A 26,686-nucleotide genomic window follows, 5' to 3' on the forward strand; every position below is an offset into this window, starting at 1 on the left:
ATTGAAAAAAGTGATCCCCGGTTTACGGTACAGAACTTTTTAAACAGACCTAAACTTTTTTTTTTAATAATTAAAACTCTGTAAGATGATTTTAATAGAATTTTTGTAATTTGTGATTGTATGTTATAAAAATTCTAGAAAAAATTATCGAGAGAATTCCTTCAAAAAATGCCTACATAATATTCTGGAATGAACTTATAGATTTGTTCATTCATCTTTATTTGCGTCGGTTGTAGGAGTTAAGGGGGGGGGGGGGGTGTTGTCTACATTATTTTAGAAAATGTTGCACTTTTCCGATAAAAATAAATAAATAAAGTTTTTTTAACCAACACCTTAAGTTATTTTGACTTCTTTGAAAAAACTTATTAAAGTTTTCTATTGGTTCTTTATTCCCAATTTTGTAAAATAATAGATTTTGAACGAACTTTTAAAGATGTATTAAATAAATTGCATTTGAAATATTTTTTTTTGAATAAATTTACCGAATTTTATGTCAAAATATAGAAAAACTTTGAACATTTTTTTATGAGTTTGTCTTTGTTTTTCAAGTGTAAATTTTTGAGTTTTGAAATCATAATCTAAATCTAAATCTAATCTGAATCATAATCGAAATCAAATGTTCAATAAGAATAACTTTGTTTTTAGCTTTTGTCGAAGAAAAGTTCGAAAAATGATTCAAAGTAGCAACTTCAAAGCTTAACTTTAATGCGCAATGTTGACGCAATTATTATTTGATTATCATAGTTTTCCTAAAGCTTAAATTATGACAAACGTTTGAACTCCAGATCGCATCACGATAAGCGTTATCACAAAAAAGTTAAAGTGGTTTCAAGTATCAGGTGATCTTTAAAATAGTTTATTAATAATTTCACCAATGTTTTCACAATCAGAAAATCAAAAGAGAATGGATTCAAATGAAGTCATTTATAGATTCATATTTAGATTCAGATAATTTTTATGATTTCAGATAATTCAACCCTCCAAGACTGCTTACAAGATTTGCCAGCTGATTTTTAATGTTGAGTCAACCAGTACCATTGAAAGTTAAAATTAAAGAATTAGCACCACTGAAACTGTAAAATACCTGAAATATATATATTTTTAATTTTTTCGAATTTCAAAATTTCAAAAAAATATTTTCTATGAGTGTCACTGACCAAATATTTTAACTTTTGGTGGAAATGAATCGGAAAAAGCTCTACTTTCCAGCCTATGCAAAATTTTGCGTGACAGGTTTTTTTCTTTAAGTCCTTCTACGAAACCACCGCACAATGTGGAAAAAAGTGTACAAACCGCGAAGAAATTCAATATCTTTCGTCACACATGAACCAAATCTATGAGAATATACTTTTCTTTTATGAAAATTTCCGGAGAATCGATTAGACCTAGTTTCAAACGCCGCACAAGCTTACGAACGGAGATATAGTGCCTTTTTAACTCCTAGTTCTCCTATATTTTGTAAACATTCCGAAACAAAAACAGATCTATCGTATGTAATTTTTTCTGAGGAATCGAATGAAGGCTGTTTGAGCCACCGCACGTTTCAGAAAATGGAGTAGCGGTGGCTCAAATAGCCTTCATTCGATTTCTCGGAAAAAACACACTAGATACAACCCATTTGGTTCACAATTTTCAAGTCCGAACAAGCTTTTTTCTGAAATAATTGAAAAATATAATTCCCCTATATTTTTCAATTATTTCAGAAAAAAGCTTGTTCGGACTTGAGTGTAAAAACAGCCATAACTCCATTTTCTGAAACGTGCGGTGGCTCAAACAGTCTTCATTCGATTCGTCAGAAAAAATGACATACGATTGGTCTGCTTTCGTTCATAATTCTCTAGTTCAAATCAGTGTTTTTCTAGAATGTTTACCAAATATAGGGGAACTAGGGGTTAAAAAGGCACTATATCTCCGTTCGTAAGCTTGTGCTGCATTTGAAACTATCTCCAACTGATTCTCCGGAAATTTTCACATAAGAAAAGTATATTTTCATAGATTTGGTTCATGTATAGGACGAAAGATATTGAATTTCTTCGCGGTTTGTACACTTTTTCCCCATTGTGCACCGTGCCTTATTTACTGTGTATTTTGGTATTTCGAGCTAAATTTCAATTTCAAACCCCATGGGGGGGGGGGGGGGGGTGGGGGGTCGTTAGCATGGACGAGTCCTTCGCACGGGCCTGTATACTTCTTCGTCAAACTTTGTGAATATCACATAGTTTAGTTCTTTCATAGATAAATTCCTTAGCGAATGCTTGACAGATGGTCCAATAATTTGGTAATTAACATTGACGTGATAATTTCCCTATCATCCATCTTGATGTTTTGGCATCGAAGCTGATCGATCGGATGAAACTCTTTTATCTACATATATTTCAACGGCATTTTGGCGTCCAATTAAATAAGAAATTAGCACTTTGCGGTTCTACCCTTTGAATTGATGATCTTATAACAAGATGATGGTTTTGGTTTTTTTTTTTCTAATTATACATATTTTACATACAAATTCTAGCCTACATAAACAACCTCGTCGACGAAAAGGAAACATTTGGCAACAGCTATGTCGATTTCAGGATCTCTGAGCGTCTGAAGCGCATCTGTATTTGGATCAATCAGGTAAAGATCAGCTTGAGTATGTTTATTGATGCCCTACTTAACGGGTTTCTTTCGCCCATTTATTGTTCGAGCAGGTTTGATTTCTGACTCAGAACTTTTCCAAAACAGCTACCATTTAGCCATTATTTTGTTTGATTTTATTGCTCCACTGTCTGTTGTACATGGTTTTGTTGTTTCCGTGAGGCACTTTAAAGTTTTTTAACGATTCTCTCTTTTGGGTTCTACTTTTCGGGGTTTGCCTTCGGAAATAAAAACAAAAACAGAACTTCCTGCTACCGTCGGACATCGAATACATGACATCATCGGACTCTGACGCAACGGAGTTGAAGTTGAACTTAATCAGTCTGCGCACCGGCAAAAACGTGTGCCTACACTTCAACAACGATGGCAAAACTCGTTTCTACACCGAAGACATTGGGCTGGCCGGTGACCTCATTCAGTCGCTGGTGCAGTTTCTGAATGTGGAAAATATGAATGTGAGTATAGATTATTGTCCCTTTATGGGAGCTGACCGGTTTTAATTCTCTGGCAAGGACCTCGAATGGCGAAGACGCCGACGATGATGAGCTTGGTGTGCTGTATCCATTAAATTCCGTTTTTTTATGCCGCTGCAGTCCACTGCATGTTTCCCAATGGTGACCGATGAAATTAAAGAGCTGTTCAGCAAACTGCAGGGCCTGCAAGAAACGGAGAAGCAAATCAATTCCGAGATTATAGATAATGTCAATCAAATCAAGAGTCATCTCATTCGAGCCGAAGACGCCCGCTACTACAATGGGTAAGATTGTCAGACGAACTTTCCATTTTTTATGATACAGCTACAAATCAGTTGGGCTTAATCCAACTTTTAGTAGTGATTTACTGAGGAGAAAGCCCAAACCAGATCTTCAGTTTGTAAATTGGGATTTATACAATATTAAAGCTTGCAAGTGATTTTTAGTTTTCAAGTTTGCCCGGGTAATAATGAAGATTTTCCCGGTTTGAATATGTATTAAAATGTTTTCTGAATCTAAAAACAGGACTGATCAATTTTTTTTATGAAAAGCCTTCAATTTCTAACAACTGTTAACCGAAACCTCTTAAATAGTATAAACATTTGAATAATACCTTAACGTCTTTTAACACGTTATCAGTTTACAGAGGTTGTAGTTAAGAGAAAGAATGATCGTGTTGGTTGAAATCCCTCTAGATATCTAAATAAAAATTAAATACCAAAAAGAAGATTTTTTTTTAAACTGGATGAATTAGTCTTCAATTCAATTCAATAAAGATCAGTCGATATGCTTTGATAAGTAATAAACAAGTAATGAAACTTTTTGAACATGTATAAAATCGTGAGTAAGATAACGTTGAACTAACTGTTTGAATAAGGAAAATAAGATGAATGAAATATTTTACATAATTTAAATGTATTTAATATATTTGAATACTTTTTAAATTTCAAATCAAATTTTAAAACATGACATATTTCCCGGTCATGTGCTGAAATTTTTCCAAGTTCTCCGGAAATTCCAAAGATTTTCCATGTATTCTCAGTTTTCCCAGTTTGCCAGCATATATTATAAAAGCTTATAAAGCTAATGGATTTATTTTTATTTCAAACACCTACTAAAGTTGTTAACAGTGAAAATCTTTGTTCCGATATTTTTGTTTGCCTTTTTTCTCTGCTTCACTGCAAAGAATCCGTTACCCAAAAGCACTTAAAGCCCGTCCCTCATTTGAAACGGCAAATCATCGATAAGCCATCCAGCTAAGCAAACTAACTATATAGCCGAACGTGTCCGTTGCTCGTTTCGTGTGCACATTAACAAGTGTTTTCTATTTGCAAAACAGCGACGACGTCATCAAATACCACAACGAGATGATGAACACCAACGAAGATCTGGTGAAGAACTACAAAATACGGCTGGTCAACACCGGCGAGGTCCAGCTGGCACTCAAGCGTATCCACAACATACTCTACAGTGCATCGAAGCTGCGAGGTCAGTATGAAAAATGGGTCCCAAATCTACTTTAGCAACTATAATAAACATTAGAAGAGATGCGAAGATGACGGTTTGGAGTTGCCGGTGTCAGTTTTACCCATTCTCATTAAATTTTTGCTACCCTTTTTGATTTCAATCTCAACCGCAACGTTCCTTAGAAAAACATTAATTCATCTCTAAGCCAAAATAAACCAACGACGATGAGCAACCGGCTTATGTAGCTGGTCTGCTATTGGTGGCTTGTACCAAATCGAATCATACTCGAGTTGAATAATTCATGATGCTGAGTGTGGTAATAATGTTTGTCATTGTTAATTTTTTTTATTAGATACATTTTTTTTTCATTTCGAAGTTCATTCTCGTTGAGAGTTTTATTTAACCGTTATAGCTTAAGGGGCAGTACCTACTTAAAATGTCAGGGCCATCCATCGGTTTGCCCCAGATGGTTAGTTTGTTTTAGGAATTGAATTCACAAATTAATGATTCAATTGTTAACTTCTGGGTAGCTATGGATCAGATGGTTTGTGGAAATTATCAGGCCAGCTGCTCGTCCGAATTATTATTATTATTATTTATTTGAGACCTTTTAACCACCCGGGTTATTCGGGTCTACGCTCGTCCGAATGATGTTCAGGAAAACTGTACCGATTCGTCCAATTTTACAGTTTATCGAAAAAATGCAATATATTTTTTATCAGTTTATATTTGTTTGATCTATATGAATTTCAGCATGTCTGTCTGTTCCCTATAGACTCGAAAACTGCTGCACCGATTTGCGTGAAACTTGGCAGATGGAGGCTTCTTAGGCCGGAGAAAGTTCCTGTAATAGTTTTGGGCCCCTCCCTCTCACTGGAAGGGGGTCTCTCAAATAAAAGTATTTAATCTTCATAACTCAAGAACTGACCATGCAAATGGATCCAAATTTAGCATGGGATTGTATTTTGGTCCGAGGAATGTTTCTATGATGGTTTGAGACCCCTCCTTTTCTCCAGTGGGGAGATAAGAAGGGGAGAGGATGCCTCTCTTACAATTTTTTACATAAATCGAGAACTAATCAAGCAAATGAAATCAAATTTGGCATTTTAGGGTATTTGAATACGAGAAAAGTTTCTATAGTTATTTAAGACACCACCCTTCTTCCAGCGGAGAGGATGGAAAGGAGGGGGGGGGGGGGGGAGGTGAGAGCTTCCATACAATTGTTCTACATAACTTGAAAACTTATCTAGCAAATGGAACCCAATTTCTCATGGGAGGGTTTTAGAATTCCAGATATGATTAAATGAAAAATGGAGGCCCCTCCTTTCTTTAGCGGGGAGATATAATGTGGAAAGGGTGCTTCCATACAAATATCGCATAACTTGAAAATTCAACGTGCAAATTAAACCAAATTTGGCATCAAAGGGTATTTGAGCACAAGAAATGTTCCAATAAATAAAAAGTATTCACCCCTCCATCCAATGGAGAGTTAGGAAGAGTAGGTAAATGGGACTCTCTAACATGCGTTTGCATAACTCAACTAACCAAATAACCAAGCGAATGAAACCAAATTAGGAATGTGATGGTATTTCAATAGAAATTTTTTAGTAGGGGAGAGTGGGGTATCATGGGCCACTTTTTTTCTTTGTTTCATAACTTCTTTATTAGAAAAGATAAAATGAAAAAAATAAATGGAAAGGTTTTCTATATTTTTGAGGTATCATAAGGCATTTTTTGTTATTTTTTAAATACATTACTTTCCCAAGTTTTGACTGTTTTAAAAAAAGTTTTTTTTTTATTTTGAAAAAACTGTAGGGAAACGTGGACGACCAAATCCAAATTGACTAGATAACGTGCAAAGTTTATGAGTTGACCCAAAACTGAAATTTCATAATTCATTTAGTTATTTTAAAGCGATTTCAGATGAGGAAACTAAAAAGAGTGTTGTGTATAATCGAATAGATCCTGAAACCTGGCTCGCGAACGTTTCGGCAAAATTCCATATATAAGATTTTTGTTCGTCTCTATCGCATTAGAAAACATGGACAAAACATTTTTCATAATTATTCATTTGGCATAAGAAAACTTTACAACTAGTAATAACGTATTTTGAGTTCTGAACGTGTATAAAAACACCAAAATATAGGTGGCCCAAGATACCCCACAAAATGTGGCCCACGATTCCCCACAAGAAATGATTTGGAAATTGGTTGCGTTTGTGTGACCTATTTATTTATGTTTCATCAAAAATTCCTTTTCCACGTGAAAGAACATGACAAAACCAAGATCATAAGCGTATGAGCATATTTTTGTTATGTACTTGAGGTCTCGCACGGATGCAATTTTTCGGGTGCTTGTTTAATTATGTAAGTACATTTTTCTAGGCTAGTTTCATAAAAGAAGCATATGATACGTACATAAGTCAACAACATATAGAAAAACATGCTTACGCAAAGCGACGACAATGACAGTTGGATTTTTATCTTAACACACAGCTGAGATATTTGAAGTGGCCCACGTTTCCCCATGGCCCACGTTACCCCACTCTCCCCTAATTATTTGAAACCATTCCATTTTTGCAGTAGGAGCATTGGATTGACGATATAGGAAGGGAGGAGGAGGGCTTCCATACATTTTTTTTCTGCACTACCCTTGAATTTATCTAACAAATGAACAAAAATTTATATGGAAAATTATTTTGATATGGTTCTATGATTATTTGAGATACCACCCTTTTTCCAGTTAGTAGAAACATAGGAAGAGGAGAGGATGGCCCAATACAATTTGTTTGCATAATTTTCAATTTGTGTTGACGAAACTAGCAAATGGAATCAAGTAGGTATGGCGTTTTAAGGTATTTGAGTACGAGATATGTTTCTATGATTGTTATAGATCCGATACGCATTGCAGTGTGAAGAGGGTAAGGGCAGTGTGAAAGAAGGGGTTTCATATAAATTTTGTTGTTAAGCTTTAAACTTATCAACCAATGGGATGAGATGAGAGGGTTTTTGGGTACGAAATGGGTGGGATTATAAGAGACCCCAAGTTCATTCCAGCAGTGGGGAATGGGACAAATATTATATAAGATACGTTGTTTGCGTATGAATAATTTGAGACTATCCCTTTTCAAGGCGGAGTCGAGTAGAAAGAGGCAGGTTTTATTCATATTTTATTTGACATAACTCGAAAACTCTTAGGCGGCATCCATAAATTACGTAACGCAAAATATGCACTTTTTTTACCCCCTCCCCCCCGTATGTCACAAATCGTAACGCTTCGACGTACCCCCCTATGAAAATTCTCTTCTCATTTTTTTGAATACTTATATTTGAAAATCAAAAAATAAATTTTAACATAAATTTTTTTTTATCGTTCTTCAAAACAAAATTTATATCCATCAAAATTGCTACTTAGTACTCATTGATGATAGCTCTCTGATAAAATAAATTGATTGTCCTATTACGAGTTGATCTGTGATTGTTCACTGAAGATCTACCTTGTTTAATTTATTTTGATGAAGGAGCATAACTTGTTATGCAAAATATACTCCACTTAGTAATATTCGTCAAAATAATCAAAATTGTATTTTTAAATCAATTGAGAAAAAATAGTAAAAATTCCGTTTTAAGGTTGAGTTGAGTTCTTGGGGGTAAATGTACCTAATATAAGGTTTTCTAACGGTTATTTTACCTATATGCAATACACTTTTTTATGAGTCTATCTCAGAATCTTTAAAGCGGAATGGTTACAAACCAGTTTCAATCATGTTGAAGCTTACAAATTTTAAGCCTTTTGTGGTTTGTTTTTCATTCTGCGAAAATTGCTTGACATCAAAATAGCTGCGATGAAGTATACTAATTTTTTTAAGGAAGAAGTCGTTACGTAACGATGAGCTTACCTCCCCCCCTCCCCTATGTCACAATTAGTAACGCTTGAGCTTACTCCCTCCCCCCCCCCCTAGGAGCGTTACGTAATTTATGTATGCCCCTTATCAATAAAATGGAGTCAAATGTGACGTGTAACATTTTCCAATCCTGCATTGGATTGGGAGAGGGTGGGGAATTCATATCAATGAAGCTTTTAAAAACATAAAAGTTCTTCTTCTCTTAAAATTAGTTCATGTTATTTTTGGAATGCAAAACTTCAGCTGCATCTCTCATTGTATAGCGATGATTTATTTTGTAATTTGATTTTGAATCATTTTTTATTTTCATTTTAAATTTTCATTACGTAAAACTTTGCAGGTTGGGGTATTGGAGGCCGGGGAAGGTTCCTATTACGATTTGACCCCAAACAAAAGACAAATGTTTGCATAACTCGAGAACCGATCAAGCAAATGGTACCAAAGTTGGCATGGGAGGGTATTTGGATACGAAAAATATTTCTTTGATTATTTGAGACCCCTTCCTCCTTCCAGTAGGGAGATAGAAAGGGAGGAGGGGCCTTTTTTATAATTTTTTACATAACTTTAAATCTTATTTAGCAAATGAAACCAAATTTGGCATGGGATGGTATTTGGGTACTGTGTGGGCCTTGCTTATATAGTGTGGGCAATGCTAAAATAGTGTAAAGTGAGATGAACATATTATGACAACCACCGCCGGCAATCTTGCTCCGGGCTCTCGGTAACAGCCGCTATCATACACCACGCCATTCAGTTCGCGGTCTTTACCCATGCTATACGCATGTCCATCAATCGCCTATCAGGGTGCTTCCGACGACCCCCTTCAAAAGGGGTCAACCGAAATTCTGAAAACATTTTCCATCGTTCCTGGTTCAAATGAGTATCCATGTCAAATTTCAGCTCTCTATCTCTTAAGACGGCTGAGCCTATAGAGGACAAATAAACAAACAAACCCACAGAAATTGCTTTTTATATATATAGACTAACTGATCCCATACGAACTCCGTTTCGCTTTCAATTTAGAATATGTCATGAACAGTTTGAATAATTGTCAATTGTCAGGCATTTTCAAGACGCATTTCCGAATGCATTGTTGAGCAATCATTGAAAAAATGTGGAACACGTTATATGTTCGATCACTTTTTCTGTTGTTTGACACTAAATTTGAAATCAGGAACCAATTTACTGTGCCTAAAACCTCCCGTAACTATATGAATTTTCGTCCTGATGCGATACAAACTCACGTAGGGTAAATGAGCCTAATTTCGCTATATTTTGTCAGAGGTTTTAAGATTTGATATTATTGCGCCGAATCTTTAATACTTAGATATACAATTTTTTGGTAACTATATCCAAATTTTTTTTCTGAACTCTTTTTTGGTTTGAAATAATCATTTCAAACCTTAATTTTCGAAAAATATTATGTTTTATAAAGTGTGTCGATGTTCCTAATATGGCACTAATTGTTCCTAATGTTAACATATGGGTGTTCCTAATGTTAACATATGAGGAAAAATGTATCCGCGTACCCAAATATTACACTTTTTGTTCCTGATTTTGCATATGGGTCTGTTTTTTTAATACTTAAAAAGAAAAATCTTAAAACTCACATTTTTATAAATATAACAACATTTTTGGAATATAAATAGGGAAATAAGAACTATTTAAATCCTACACAATATTCCTTTACGCTAGTTTTGAAGAAAATAGTGAATATTGAGCTCATTTAAATTCAAACTTTACCTTTTCGAATGGATACATTATTATATTTCAAAAAGTAGAAAATTCATTGTAATGGATACAAATAAGTACAGTCAAATAGAGCATCATGCTACACCATGGTTCGATGCAACATTTGTGTACCACAACACTTATTTAACTTTTATTTTAATATAATTGATTAAAATTATCATTTAATGATAAAAAAAAATCGATGATGCCATAATTTCTCACATCGTGAGAGAGTTTTATGAAGTTTTTGAATCTTATAGAAAATTCGAAACATCGAAATTTTTACATTTTTGATGCCGTAGAAAACTTTACACAATGGGACGGATTGACTTAGTGATATTACCTACAAACTTTATATGGAACCTATTATCCTACATCAACACTGTTGGTGTATGAATATTTTTTGGACAATCATTTAATTTTTAAAATAAATATTTTTAAAATTCCGTTACCAGTCTGGGCTAAAATGCATCGACATGCAAATCAATGATTCACAGTTTAAATCTTGTTTCCATATGCTAGAATATGATGTAAAATTTTTGTAGTATTATTTATCCTAAGGTTGCCAGAATTTTTTCCACTCCCATCCGGGCCTAGCAATTCCGGGCATTTTTTCAAAAAAACCTGGCAAAATCCGGGCATGGATTTAAATTTTTCAAATCCAAAATCCAGGCAAAAACCGGGCAAAATTTAGGTGTATTTATACATAAAAGCAAAGAAGCAATGCAAAAAAAAATTAAAATTAATATTTTATTAATGTAATAGCAGACTTCCAAAAACCTTTTGGAACATTTAAATATTTAAAGGTTTATAAAAGTAAATCAGCGAAATTGTTTGAAACAACCGTTGAAAATTTCCATACCGTTAATCGATTTTGCTGAAACTTACACAAAAACTTTGATTTTTTTTGGTTTCTTTGTGAAAATTGTGAAAAAATCCGGGCAATATCCGGACTTTTTTCACGATATCCGGGCAACCGGGCCGGACCGGACTTTATCGAAATTTTGCATCAAATATCCGGGCAAACCCGGATAAAACCGGGCAATCTGGCAAGCTTAATTTATCCCTATATGTATCAGCACCCTTCTGCATTCTTTAAAGAAAAAATATAAACTTTAATTCTAACAAAATCTTAAATAACTGCAGATCGTGCTTTATGCGTAACGACATCACAAATACGTCAAAAACTTTTCAAAATTTTTTGTTTGATTTTTCATTAAGAACAAAGGTTTGCAACTTAAATACCCCTTTTTCTTAGTAGGGTGAAAATCGCATGTTATGTAAATTTAAAAATAACTGGTAAAACCAATTATTTTTCTGACTACGTTAATTTGATGTCCCATTAACCTTAAAACTTTTGATGTACAAACGGTAGGATTATCAGTGGACATTAGGGTTTAAGAAGCAATTGAAGTTGAAAAGTGTTGCATGATTCCCCAAAAGACGGTATACAACGTATTTTATTGAGGTTTTTTTAAATTTTTCCTTTCGATTCTGTTCTCGTTAAAAAGCTCTCTGTAACTTGATGGTTTCCTTCTCTGTCGCGAAAGGTGCGTTCCTTACAACCTGGCGAAAATATTTTTTCAACATTTTAAGCTTTGAGATATACTGAAGTAAAAACAATGATGTTTTGTTTGCTCAAAACAGTTTATTTTAACAGATCGTTGAAAGTTAAGTTAAAACACAATTCAATCAATCAAATACATTCTATGACTTTGATATTGTTTGGAAAACTTTGACTATGTCCATAATTAGGAACACATTGAAAATAGTGTTCCTAATTGTGGGCATATGCTTTTTTTAGTTTTTACACGAAAAAAAGATCGTTCTAACATACTTATTACTTAAATCATGATAAAAATCAATCCGACAAAAAATTTCAAAAAATTCGGTTGACAAATTCAGCTTTAATCATCTATTTCTAAACAGGTGTTTTTTAAGAAATTTGCTAACAATTCCATTCAATTTGGACATACTTGGAAACAATCCGGATTTTACGAAAAATCTTGTGAATTAGCTAATTTGTTTGTAAAATGAAAGTTCACCTGATCCTTCACATTATAATTTTTTTTGATAATTGTGATAAGTGAAAAATAACGTCAAAAACAGGCAAAATCGAACAGTATGTTAACATTAGGTACACATGCCACATTAGGAACACTTACCCTAATTGTTGCAAAAACAAATTTAACTGTTAATATGGAAGACCTCCTTTTTTTGTCCTTTGATACAAATATTGAAATCAGAAATCAATTGACCATCCCAACCCCCGTGTATAAATTTCGAATCGATGATTGCAGGTCGGTGGCCACTTTTACGAACTTTGATTTCTGAAATTTATTGCCTTTTCCTCAAAACTCCCGTGTGAAAATTTTCAAACCAATCTATTCAATGGATTCAATAACGTCAATATCACAGAAAAACAGTGAATAGTTAATATGATGGACGACCCCTTTGGACGACTCCTGACCGAAAATTGGATAGTTGGAATCGATTGTTCGTCCTTAATAATTCCTGTGTAAAAATTTTCACCTCAATCCGATATCACAAAAAAATTTAAAAGGTTATATGGATGACCCCTTTTTCCGGTCCCTTAGATACAGGTTTGATACATGAAATCGTTTGCACGTCATTAAAAATTCTTGTGTACCAATTTTGATCTGAATCCGATATAAAATAACGTCAATATAGCAATAATAGCGAACAGTGAATACGGACGACCCCTTTGGCTGGCCCCTTACACAAAATTTGATACCAGCAATCGATTGCCTGTCCTTTAAAACATCCAAGCGCAAATTTTCATCTAAATCCGATGTACACTAACGTCCATATCACGAAAATATTGAAAAGTTAATATGGACGACCTCTTTTGCCGACCCCTGATCCAAAATTCAATACCTGAAATCGATTTCTTATCCCCTATGTGCAAATTTGCATCACAATCCGACGAAAAATAACGTCAATAACACGAAAACAATATTTGTCTTGTATGGATGACCCCCTTCAGAAGGAGTCAACCGAAGTTCTAAACACTTTTTTCATCATTGAGTATCCATGCCAAATTTCAGTTCTCTAGCTCTTAAGACGGCTGAGCATATAGTGGAAAAACAAACAAACAAACAAACAAACAAACAAACAAACAAACAAACAAACAAACAAACAAACAAACAAACAAACAAACAAACAAACAAACAAACAAACAAACAAACAAACAAACAAACAAACAAACAAACAAACAAACAAACAAACAAACAAACAAACAAACAAACAAACAAACAAACAAACAAACAAACAAACAAACAAACAAACAAACAAACAAACAAACAAACAAACAAACAAACAAACAAACAAACAAACCTACAGAAATTGCTTTATATAAATATAGATATATTTCTGAAAGTAAAACTCAGAAAATTCAGAAACTACTTCACTGTTTTATTTATCATATTTTTATCAAGTATTGCACCGCCAATGCAGTTACATCACTAGAACCGGTATGAAATGTGCTTTCTTTTGCATAAGTATAGCTTTATTGCCTAAACCTTACGTTAACGTACTCGAAATCTCAGAAAATCCAAATTGATAAAAAGTTCGAAAAACAGCTACCTTCGAAAATTCGTCATAAATTTTGTAATTCGTATTTCAAAAATCTGAAGATGTCAAAATGTGAAAAATTACGTCAACATTCCATTTCGCTTTTTAAAATTTTTCGACTGTAACAGGAAGGATTGATTTCAAAGTAAGAGTTTTATATAACTTTTTTACATTTTTTGTGGGCATGATCTTAAAAAAAATTTGATTTTTTCCATATTTGCAACATATAGCTTCTGACCTCAGCTTTCTCAGGCACTAAGTGAAATTTCCCTGAAGCATGTTTTCTTCATACAAAATTTCTTGGACTTTAAATAACTTTTAAATTATTGATTGTAGCTAAACATTGTCTGAGAAACATATTTGAACCACGTTATAAGCTTTTCAAAACTATAAATTTTGTAGAAATCGGTTGATAAACAAGAGAGTTTTAGCGAAAATGGCGTAAGTCGTCATTTGACCGATCGCGTTATGAATGGGTATACCACATGAGTTATTCGAAGAGCAAACACTTAGAAAAAATTAAAAAATACAAAAAAAAACTTACATTTAAAAAATAAAAATAGTCCTGCCGTAAAATTTGCGAAAAAAAATTATATTAGGCGTGAAGTTCAAAAATTGTCATTTGACCGCCTCCGGACCCGGTACGTTTAGTGTTAAGTAAATGGAACCAAATTTGGCGTGGGTTGGTATTTGGGTACGAGAAATATTTCTATGATTAATTGAGATCCCTCCCTTCTTCGATTGGGAAGATAGGAAGGAAGGAGTGAGGCTCCCATACTATTATTATTGCTTATCTCGAGAACAATTAGAGCAAATGGAACCGATTTTTTTTTATGGGAGAGTTTTTGAAAACAAATAACGGTTTCTATTGATATGTACATATATTGTACCACCATTAATCATACCGACTGGCCACTCGATTTCGTTTGTTGGATAATTTTTCCAGCAGTACGCAATATCTATTCCAGAGTCGGATTTATGTTCTAAGTGTCATGTCAGTGTGATCAGTGACTCAGAGACTCCTTTACAATTTCTGCCAAAACTTGAGAACAGCAAATGGAACCAAATTTGATATGGGAGAGCATATGATACGAGAAATAGTTATATAATTATTTGAAACTCCTCTATTCTTCCATTGGGGATATAGAAAACGCTCGAGAATTTAACTAAGAAATGGAGTCAAATTTCACATAGAAAAGGACTAGGGCACGAGAAATGGTTCTATTTCTTCCCTAATACAATTTTGTAGGCATAACTTAGAAATTTATCAAGTGAAGGAGTAGTCCATGACTTTCGCGAACCGCACGCGTTTTTTCTTCGTCCGCGAAATTTTTAATAAAATAATAGTTTTTAAAGAGTTGTTTATAGTGAAACTGAAGTGATTCAGTTAAATTATTTCAGTATAATGATTTAAGTGAAGATTTGTGATTCGGCGTTGTCAGTTTTTGTGGAAAAGTTTCTCTAATCTGGAATGGTTTACGGACATGTCAGGATGAAAAATGTTCTTGTTACCAACTGGGTGAAAGCGTTCCAATTGTTTACGTTAATTATCGTTGTTTTATTTTCTCTACAATATTAAAAAGCTGGACAAGTATTGATGCTCTAAAGTTTTCAAACACGTGCACGAGCCTTTGATTAGTTTTTTTTTTTGGAGACTCAGGCCGGGTGTCTGAGAAGGAAGTTCATGAGGCTGTTGTAAACATCTATGAGGACCCAAGGAATGTGCGTGATGGTCGTGTTAGAAAGTTTATCAATTAGTGGAGTCTGATTGAAAATTGGTTGAATTTCGTATTACCACGTTATGATGCAAATGTATATTTTGAGATTGTCATTATTTTCAATGATTGCTTAGATTGAAATTATTTTTAAAAAAAGCAACCAGATGGATAGTTTCAGCATTTATCAATCAAAAAGTTTAAAAATTTTTATAATGTCAAACTTAAGGGGGGGGTAGGGTCTAACGGGTATAAAAAAACACCATTTTCACGATTTTTTTCTGGAGCTATCGTTCAAACAAATGTATTCAAATTTTTTGCATTATAGAAAGCATTGTTAAAAGAACATTTAGTAATTTTTTCGTAGAAAAAGATTGAAAAATGAGCCGGTGACGGAGCATTTTCGAGGATGCCTTTTAGAAAACAGGATTTGCGGTGGACACTGTATCTCAGCACAGGATCATCTGAATTTAAAAAATCAGAGCAAAATATTTTTAATAGATGTTTTTCTGGACCCCAACGTTTTTATTTAACTTAAAAATATTTTTATGAAATTTTTGTGGCTGTTTGAAGTAAAAACTACGATTTTTCACGAAAAAATCCGCCATTTTTCACCTGTAAAATCTCCCCAAATTAAAAAAATCAAAAAAGAAAAACGTTGGGGTCTGGTATTATATATTTAGAAAACATGTTCCAAATTTGAAAAGAATCGGATAAGTAGTTTTCAAATGACGATGTCCACGGACTTTAAAAATGTGCTTTCGAGAAAAACGCGTTTGAAGTTTCTGCTCTTGCTTTCTTGCAGTATTACAAAGGAGGAGATAAAGGCCTATAACTTCTACAGTTTTGCTTCAATTGACTTGAAAATTTGACACAACATTCTTGAAATGTTTTACAATAAGAAAATAAAAAAATAAAAAAAACGATTTTTCGAAAATGTTAGACCCTACCCCCCCCTTAAAGTAAATTCTCTATTTTCACATCTCAATCTGTGTCTGGTGCAAAATTAAAATTTTGATCTATTTGAAAAAAAAAACTTATACATATAAGACTAAAAATTTTTATCTAATGAGTTTCAATATCCCAATCCTAAGCTCTAAAATTCAGAATTTTCATTTTAAAACCCAGAAACTCATGAACCGCATTATCATCATTTCGGGGATTTTCAAAGCAAATAAAAGTCTTTCCTTCATTTTTAGAGCCAAAACGGTTTTCAAAATGTTGGTAAATAAATCGCTAAGATCGAAGGTTCAGAAATGTCCTTTAGGGAAGCCAGATTTTTTTTTTTAATAGTAGCAGTAATAGTTGAATATTAGGCCGAATATTCGGCTCACCGAATAGGCCAAATATTTATTTTTTAAATTTATACAATTACAGACTTTCCAAATTTATCAAATAATTTTGGAAAATTTATAAAATATCCAAAAGTAAAATTGAAAATGCTACACATCCACTAAAAACTTCTGGATTTAAGTAAACATCTGAGGTGTATCGGTGTATTTTTCACTGTTAATAACTTTATTTTTTGAGTATCGTTATTCCCGATTTTTTATATATATATCCAGGCTAGCCCGTTCATGCCTTTTAAATATTTCCAGAAAATTTTGTTGTATGAAGACAAGTATCCTTTTCAAATGAAAAAGAGGTAAGATGTAAAAAGTGTTATTATTTTTTTCATATGTTCAAAATAGCTTAACTCTATATGGGGTTTAGTGGGGGGATTGGACAGGACATCAAACGATCGGAAGACTGATATACAATGGATTGTGGGTTCAAGCCAGCCGGAGTATCTCGACAAATTTAGAGTAATGAGTAGGTTACTTTTGAACCTTTTCAGAATTTTTCATTTGTTTCGAACAGTTGGAAGGGAGTGAGATGAGTCAAACCTGTCCCAAGCCAGTGGTAACGGACCCCTTGGTTGTGCTGCAAATATTGTTTATGAGTTAAGCTTGAACAATATTTGAATATACGATCGAGACTTCCCGTACCGCCTCGGGTCGAAAGACCTATCAGCCACTGGTGGGTTTTCATACATACATACATACATACATAACTTAGAAATTTATCAATCAAATGGAATCAAATATGGCATGGGAAGGTGTTTGGGTACGAGTTGTGATTCTAAGATTGTAAGGAAACTTTCCGCATTGCAGAAAAGATAGGGAATGAGGGGGTTCCATATTATTTGGATTTTATCATCCGATTTTATCATCCGATGGAATCGAATTTGACATAAGAGGGTTTTTGGGTACGAAAAAATAAATAAGATTATAAGAAACGCCTGCCTCCTTCAAGTAGTAGGGGTGGAAAGAGGAAAGGGCATTTAAGGGAAATTTAATTTAAAATGTTACCTACAAAAAAAAACTAAAATCTTAGATAATTTTAACAAATTTTATTTATTTTTGAAAGGTGCAGCCAAGCACACCAGGTCAGCTAGTTCCATATAATTTTGATGTATCGCTCAAGTTCTCATTATCCAATAAGACCAAATTTGATATGGGAGCGTTTTTGTTAACGAAAAAATGGATATGTGTACAAGAAACGCCTGCCTCCTTCAAGTAGTGGGGGTGGAAAGAGGGAAGAGCATTTTTAGCATTAATCGAGCACTTATCAATCAAAAGAGAACATACTTTATGAGAGAGAATGTTTGCATACGAATAAATTGAGGCACTACGAAGAAGGAAAGAAGACGAGTTTTTTAAGTTACTGTTCTACATTTACCTAATCATTCATCTAACCTATAATTAATACCCCTATTCTTAAAGTTGTTAACTAAAAAAATGCATAATACAAAAAGTTGAAACAAACCTGCTATTAATCATAGATTTTCAAGTAGGTACCTAACTTAATACATTGTTGAATGTCTCATTGCAGTCGGCACGTTCGCCGCTTCCGTGATCAGCAAGTTCAAAGATGCACTGAAATCGAACAATATTGAAGCTGTGCTGAAAATCATTGAGCTCGGCGAGATGTAGATGTATGTACCTAAATATGTAGGTATGGAGAATAAATGAAAGGTTGATCGGCCCTGGGCGCCCCCAAATATGAAGTTCCCTCCCCGTGTAGCTAGTATGTCTGCTGCAGGCTAGCCGGAGCTGATTCATTCCATGTGCGTAGGTGACGAATCGACGACGGGGTCTGTACAAAAAACGCCATCAAGGGGAACCGGAAAGCTGTTTACTAGTGGATAATGTGATCTTGTTTTATGAGACTAGACAAATTTGAATAAATACTTACATTGTGCCTTAAAACCAGTAGAACTTTTGTTTGAAACCTATTTGAAGAATTTAGAATATTTAGCTGTTTTAAGGATTTCTCCTGCTGCCATATTCTAAAAACTATATTTTCATCAAATCCATCCCGCATCCATGGCACAATCACAAAACAATTTATCTCTGTTCAAGTAGCCTTCTGACAGCGCTTCTGAATTGCTCTAGCATTAAGATAGGACGAGCCACTTCATCATAATTCAAATCAAATTATCACCGCTCGTTACTATATTATCAGATCGTAAAAGCCACCAATTATCTAATTCTCCGATATGAAAACCACGGTGCTCTACTGCACTGGCAATACGTTTGTAAACCAATACATAGCTATAGCAACCAATAGATTGTGACGTTATCACACCTTGAAAAGCGTGAGGCTTGTCAAAAAATTCATGTTTACACACTGCCCCGATATCAGAAACTCAACCCAGTTTGTAGTGTTATCAGCAGAAAATTCTTCGATTAATACCGCATACTTTGGAAAGTATGAGGTTCTTTCACCTTCCACTTAACTCTGGCGGGGTTCTTATTGATAAGAGATAAGCCGATTGATTGGTAAGTTGCATGACAGACACAGCCGCTGATAAAAAGTTTAAGCCCCGGTATGTAGCAGCAGTATTCGGTCGAACTATTTTTATATTCACCAGAAGCACGAAGCGAAATATTCTCGAATGCAGCTTATCGCTCCCAGGCTGGTGAGAAATATACTTGAAAAGAACTTAATTACCGAACACGTGCATAGAAATAGCCTATAACGATAGATAGTTTGTAGCGTTTTGTTTCCAATGCGCTTCTGATTAAAAATTGAGATACTCAAGAGAAGAGACTCTTGAATGAACGAGTTGTTTGAGAAAACTTGAACCAAGGTTGATAAAAGATAAATCTCAGAGTTTAAACCATTGTCGAATATAAACATGTAATATTACTGTGAAGGGTATGTACTTTTAGCTTTATCTTCATTTGAATTGAATCGAGTTTAAAAGAGTTTTTTTTAAATCTAAACAACAAACTAAAAACAAGATTTTGGAATGAAAATAGCTGAATCTAAATCTTGAATCTGCATCTTGAATCTGAATCTTGAATCTTGAATCTGAATCTTGAATCCGAATTTTGAATCTGAATTTTGAATCTGAATCTTGAATCTGAGTCTTGAATCTGAATCTTGAATCCGAATTTGAATCTGAATTTTGAATCTGAATCTTGAATCTGAATCTTGAATCTGAATCTTGAATCTGAATCGTGAATCTGAATCTTGAATCTGAATCTTGAATCTGAATCTTGAATCTGAATCTTGAATCTGAATCTTGAATCTGAATCTTGAATCTGAATCTTGAATCTGAATCTTGAATCTGAATCTTGAATCTTGAATCTTGAATCTGAATCTTGAATCTGAATCTTGAATCTGAATCTTGAATCTGAATCTTGAATCTGAATCTTGAATCAGAATCTTGAATCTGAATCTTGAATCTGAATCTTGAACCTGAATCTTGAATCTGCATCTTGAATCTGCATCTTGAATCTGAATCTTGAATCTGAATCTTGAATCTGAATCTTGAATCTGAATGTTGAATCAGAATCTTGAATCTGAATCTTGAATCTGAATCTTGAATTTGAATCTCGAATTCTTCCATCGAGTTCCACACATTCGCTTAAATAAAATCATCTCTAAAAAAAGCTTTTTTTTTGTATCATTAGGTCACTAATATCCACAATACTGTTGGTCATACGTAAAAATTTTGTTCCAATGATCGATAGAAAATTTATTCACCTTCAATATGCAAAAAAAGGAATTCAAATCACTGTTATTCAGTCCGAGATATTTTAATCTTAGTACAAGTACTTTTTTTTTTTTTTATTTTTCCCAATATTCATATTTGGAGAATAGCTCTCAAATTGTTCTACTGAGATTTTTTTGAATATCATGTTCGGATTCAGCGCCCGATTTAACATTAAAAATAACCTTCATTTTGTTAAGTTTAAAAATGCTGTAAAGTAGTGTAATTTATGATAATTTATGTTAAGACCCGTAGAATTGGGTTAAAATTCTTAGATTTGACTCCGATAGAAAAAAGCGGGACATTCCGAGTAAACGGAAAGAAGGAAAATGAAAAAAAAATGGAGATGTTCACAAAAATGAGACGACTGACAACTCGACATTTATTACTTTTTCATAGTTGATCGAAGAAAAAAAAAATTGGACGTCAAGTTCAACATGGTAAGACGAAGTCTACCAGGTCTGCTAGTATTTTAATGTTTTTTTTTGACAAATTCATGAGTTAAAAATAAGTTTTCTCTATCTGTGAAGTTTTCCTATGTCAAATGAAGAGTTATGAACAATATTCTATCAATTATATTGAATGCTATAGAGACGAATATACATCCTATATAAGGAATTTTGTCAAAACGTTCGCGAGCCAGGTGAAACTATTCCATTATACACAACTATCTTATTTATTTGCTCACCTAAAATTGCTTTGATTGATATTGATAAATGAATTTCGAACTAAAAATTTTGGGTCAAATCATAAACTTTGCTTCTTATTAGGTCATTTTGTGTTTGGTGACCCTCAATTCCTCACAATTTTTATTAATACAAAAAATATCTTTTCTTTTATAAAAGTAATAATAATAATAATAATAATAATAATAATCAATTTTATTCGTGTAACATAAGATATGTACAATCTTTTTGAAGTGTTACATTTGGGTTTCCATTGTTTCGATTTCAATTTAATTGTTTCTGATGAACTTGGGGGAAAAAAGTTATCTATCTTCTATCTATATATATAAAAATGGATTTCTGTCTGTCTGTCTGTCTGTTCCCTATAGACTCGGAAACTACTGAACCGATTTGTGTGATACTTGGCAGGTGTGGGTATTGGAGGCAGGGGAAGGTTCTTATTATGGTTTGAGACCCCTCCAAATGACAATTTTTTGCATAACTCGACAACCAATCAAGCAAATGGTATCAAATTTGGCATGGGGGGAATTTGAGAACGAGAAATATTTCTATGAATATAAGGTACCCCTCCCTCCTCTCAGGGGTGTGATAGGAAGGGGGGAGGGGGCTACCTTACAATTTTTCATATAACTTGAAAACTAATCAAGATATTGGAACCAAATTTGGCATAGGAAGGTATTTAGATACGAAAAATATTTCAATGATTATTTGAGACCACTCCCTCTTTCTAGTAGAAAGGGGGAGGGGGCCTCTTTCATATTTTTTACATAATTCAAAAACTAATACAGCAAATGGAACCAAATTTGGCATGGGAGGGTATTTGGATACGAAAAATATTTCCATGATTATTTGAGAAACCTCCCTCTTTCCAGTAGGGACATACAAAGGGGGGGGGGGGGCTCTTTTATATTTTTTTACATAACTTAAAACTAATCAAGCAAATGGAACCAAACATGGCATGGGTGGTTTTTTGGGAACGTGACATGTTTTAATTATTGTTTGAGAACCCTTCCTTCTTTTAGCGAGGAGAAATGAAAGAAGGAGGGGAGTTTCATACAATTTTTACTGCATAACTCAAGAACTACAACAGCAAATGCTACCAAATTTGGCACGGAACGATATTTGGGTACGAGAAATGCTTCTATGAATATTTGGTATCCCTCACTCCTTCAAAGAGGTGGATGAAAAGGGGGAGTAGAGGTCTCCCTTACAATTTTCAGTTTAACTAGAGAGCTGATCGAGCGAACCATATTTGGAATGTGAGAGTATTTGGATACGAGAAATGTTTCTATTATAAATTGAAGCCCCACATTTTCAGCGGAAAGATATAAAGGGGGAAAGGAGGGCTTACATACATTTTTTTTGCATAACTCGAGAATTAATCGAGCAAATGAAACCAAATTTGGCACCATAAAGTATTTGAGTACGAAAAATACTTTTATGAATATTAAGTTGTCACCCCTCCAATCAATGGGGGGAACGGAAGGGGGTATGGTACTCCCTTTCAAGTTTATGCATAACTCAAGAATTTACTACGCAATTAAAACCAAATATGGCATGGGATGGAATTTTAATACGAGAAATTTTTCTATGTGAAACAATTCCTTTCTTGCAGTAGGATGATAGAATTTGGAATACAGGAAGGGAAGAGGAAAGCTTACATTTAACTTTTTTTACACGAGAGATTGACAAAATTTAACATGGAAAATCATTTTGGTATGATTCTATGATTATTTGACACACCATCCTCCTTTCAGTGAGTAGGTACATGGGTGGAGGGAGGTGAGCCCAATACAATTTTGTTAGCATAAGTTCTCAATTTCTGCTAACGAAGCCAACAAATGGAAACAAATATGGCATGGAAAAGTACTTGGTTACAAGATATGTTTCTACGATTGTTATAGACCCTCACGCTTTACAGTGTAGAGAGAGAGAAAGAAAGGATTTAAGTCATATTTGTGTTGCAATTCGAAACTCCAGCTGCAGCTCTCATTGTATAACGGTTGGTTTTGAATTATGTAATAATTTGGTTTAAAATAATACTAACAAAACCATAAAAATTTGAATTATTTCTGAAAATATCATTTATTTTTTAAGGGTGTAGCAAAGCACACCGGGTCAGCTAGTAAATAGATAAATATTTTAGCCAAATGACACGTTAGAAATGTAGAAAAGCTTACCATTTATGTATCTTTTGATTAGATCTCAAATAATAAGAAAGTTGTGAAACAAAGAAAAAAGTGGCCCGCGATACCCCACTCTCCTCTACACAGAAAAAAAATCTGAATCCTTAACAACACTGAAATTGAAAACCTGTATCATTACATGACGTGGAACGCGATTTATTGATGTAAATTTACAAATTAAAAAAAGGTGAATCCTTAACAGCACTGAATTCGTATGACACAAATATTACTTGACACGGAACGCGATTATTTAATGTAAATTTACATCACATATGATGTAAATAAAAAGAAGCATCACATACGACGGAATTTTCAGTGCGAATTAAATATTACACGTCTTAATATTTTACATGTCTTTCAAATTTTACACGTCTGTTGAAGATTACAGACGTGTAATATTCAACTCGCACTGAAAATTCCATCATATGTGATGCTTCTTTTTCGTTACATTGTAATGATTTAGTTTACGCCCTGTCGATTAGTAGTGAGCCACTGCATTTCAGTTGCCATAAAAAAGCTAAAGCTCAAAACCGTGCTTAGAAATAGAAAGCTAAATTATCCGCTCGACGCGCCATCTTCTGGTCGGTATTCACAACAGTTAGGCTTCTTACGATTTTGCATCGTGATGAGATCCACACTTGAACTCATTTAATTTTTGCAATAAGCTGATCGGGGTTGCAAAAAGAGGCGTATAAAAAAATGTTACCTTGTCCTTGAAATTTTGCACAAAAGCCCACCAGCTAGGGTGTATGAGATGGGGTGCAACACACACAACTGCCGGTGGCTAAGCCATCATTTGGCGCGGGTTAGATTGGGGGGATCGTAGCTAGTCTAGTCGGCTATCGTAAGTCACTTTGGTGAAATCCGTTCAGCGAATAACATCGAGCTCGACCGCACTTGAAGGCTCGTAAGTGTAAAAACGTGCCAAGCTATAGTTAGAAGCCTACCTAATCTAATTTGCTAATTTCTTTTTGTTAATTCAGAATCAGCAATAGAGCTATAAGGCTACTCTAGTGCACAGTTAGTGTGGCTTCGAAAATTGCACTAGTAAGTAAAAAGTTGTAAAAGTGTTAGCGTGATCTAATAAATTGTTTTAATGTGAACAAATCTAGGCAAACTTGCATTGACCCTAAGTCGAGTGAGGTTTTTTATTCGCTGTGAGCAATTTAAGCTAACTCAGCAGGTAAGATCGGTAACACCAAATCTGACAATATGTGGTTCTAAACAATCTCGTTGAACATAGGCAACCCACTGTTCAACGTGGGTGTTTGTTGGGGCTTATTTCGCTGCCAATCTCGGGGCCAAGAAGACGGTATCCACAACGGTGGTTTGGAGTGGAACACGTGCTACAACCGTAGTATTGTTGCCAATATTAGGAGAGCTCGAACACGGTGTACGATCAACACACCGGTCTCCATACGGTTCCGCCGAGCCCGTCGATTGAAGGCCTCACCACCGATAAGCCATCCGAGAATCAACCACTGCCACGTGTTGAAAAAGCCATCGTACTAGTTAAGTACGAGTCGTGTCTTGGTGCGTTAGCTGAGACACCAACCACATGGTCGCCTCTGGTTATTAGTTGGAGGTTGGAATCTACCGATGCGTAAATTGGTTTGCTGAATCGAAAAGGTCAGATTAGATTAAGACACTTGTGAATATTCTTAAGAGCTATTATGATTAGTGACGTCACTCAGGGCTACAGGAACACAATGAACGCTACAATTAAACATATTGTGTTAGCTCAATTGAAAGTCGTGTGTTGAAATTGGTGGGAAGCGTTGACGGTTTCATTGATTTGGTTTGCGTGGGAGTAAGATTTTGATTTGTCCGCATAGTTGTGGGTTGTGCAATTCATCTCATACTTGTTTAAAAAAAGTTAGGGCCGCAACTCGATTGGTAAGTTGGGAAGATTAAGTGGGACTGAGTGTTAAAACTGTTAGCCCGCCTTGAATCAGAGTCTCTAGCCGGGACGCAAATCGCGCACCAACAGCCTCTCGGTTTCCGGGAGTGGCGCTATAAGCTGTTGGCTGTTTCGGGAACTAAAACATTCGTTACAAATCTGGCGCCCAACGTGGGGCTCGTAAAACAGTTGAGTTAAATACAGTTAACCTAAAAAAATATTGATTTCATAACCACAAAACTTGGACACATTAGAACCAAATTCGCTTACGTTGATCAGACCATCGCAATCGTAAGAATCATAAATTCGTTTGTAAAGTTATTCGTATGATATATTATTGAATTCGTTAATTAATTGGTTTGGATTATTTGGTAATAGTATTAGACAAAGTTTATTATTGCATTTTTTTTAAATTTTGGATTGGATTGGATTAGTTTGTTATTTTTTGTCACATATATTTGAATTATTTAATTATATCTTTAGTTTCCAATTACGTGCAAAATGGAGCATTACCACATTAACGCAGATCACCTCGAGGAAGAGGAATTGAATTATGAGCTTGCTTTAAGAGGAGCCAATGTTAATGAGCCTGTACAATCAAAAAGAAGAACTTTGCGAATTTTGTTGCGTGATCAAGAAGATCCTGCGACGATTGTTTACACAACGCCTCAAGCATTGACAGACGACTTTGTTCGTATAACAAGTAAATTGAAAGAAATTGAGCAAACTTTGAGCATTGGACGACCTCATTGTAGCTTGTACTCTCGATTAGTACATTACCACAGACGGTTAGGGAGATACACACCGAAAAACGAATTGGAGCAACAAAACCAAATAGTTTTGAAAAACCTTGTAAGCGGTTTGGCAGAGAGATTTTTCAAGATAGATCTAAATTTATTAGCCAAAAGTTTTTCAAAGATCCAAATAACTTGTAGGGATACACCGAAAACAACGGAAACTCCTGTTGCTGGTCCGGACCAGAATACTTCCGATACGATTATGACCACTCCTCGGGTATCGGAGTCGATGCTCGATATTCCGACTGCATCAGTCAGGGATATGTCCGGGTCGCAAGCAAACGTTTCAGGTGTAATAGAGAATCCTTCCGGTGCGCAAAATGTCATGTCTGATAATCAAACTAACTTCGTCGAACCTCAAATCTCTATTTCCGGTACGCAACCAAATATCGTCGGTTCGCAAACATATTTCTCCGTTCCGCCAGGATATATTCCAGGCTCGCGAGTACAAGTTTCGGGTACGCGAGTCAACACTTCGGCTACGGAGGCACAGATTTTCGGCACACAGGCAAACGAATCGGGTGCGAGATTAAACGCGTCGGAAATGCAAAT

At 34.6% G+C, this 26,686-nt stretch overlaps 1 protein-coding gene and 1 long non-coding RNA gene across 2 annotated transcripts in view; both read left to right on the plus strand.

The window, feature by feature from the left end:
- Positions 1 to 18,730, plus strand: part of LOC129748899 (Bardet-Biedl syndrome 2 protein homolog) — a 30,402-nt gene extending 11,672 nt beyond the window's left edge. Inside the window, exons 7-11 of the mRNA XM_055743686.1 lie at positions 2,513 to 2,616; positions 2,880 to 3,092; positions 3,231 to 3,394; positions 4,450 to 4,598; positions 18,396 to 18,730. Coding sequence (XP_055599661.1) covers positions 2,513 to 2,616; positions 2,880 to 3,092; positions 3,231 to 3,394; positions 4,450 to 4,598; positions 18,396 to 18,496 — 731 coding nt within the window. The 3' untranslated portion in view covers positions 18,497 to 18,730. The remainder of the gene's footprint in view (positions 1 to 2,512; positions 2,617 to 2,879; positions 3,093 to 3,230; positions 3,395 to 4,449; positions 4,599 to 18,395) is intronic.
- Positions 18,731 to 23,896: 5,166 nt separating this feature from the next.
- Positions 23,897 to 26,127, plus strand: LOC129747501 (uncharacterized). The gene is made up of 4 exons (XR_008737514.1): positions 23,897 to 24,344; positions 24,421 to 24,484; positions 24,550 to 24,620; positions 24,681 to 26,127. It is a non-coding gene; the product is annotated as an uncharacterized LOC129747501 (long non-coding RNA).
- The last annotated feature ends 559 nt before the right edge of the window (positions 26,128 to 26,686 follow it).

This window comes from Uranotaenia lowii, chromosome 2, assembly GCF_029784155.1.
Source record: "Uranotaenia lowii strain MFRU-FL chromosome 2, ASM2978415v1, whole genome shotgun sequence".
Lineage (NCBI taxonomy): Eukaryota > Metazoa > Arthropoda > Insecta > Diptera > Culicidae > Uranotaenia > Uranotaenia lowii.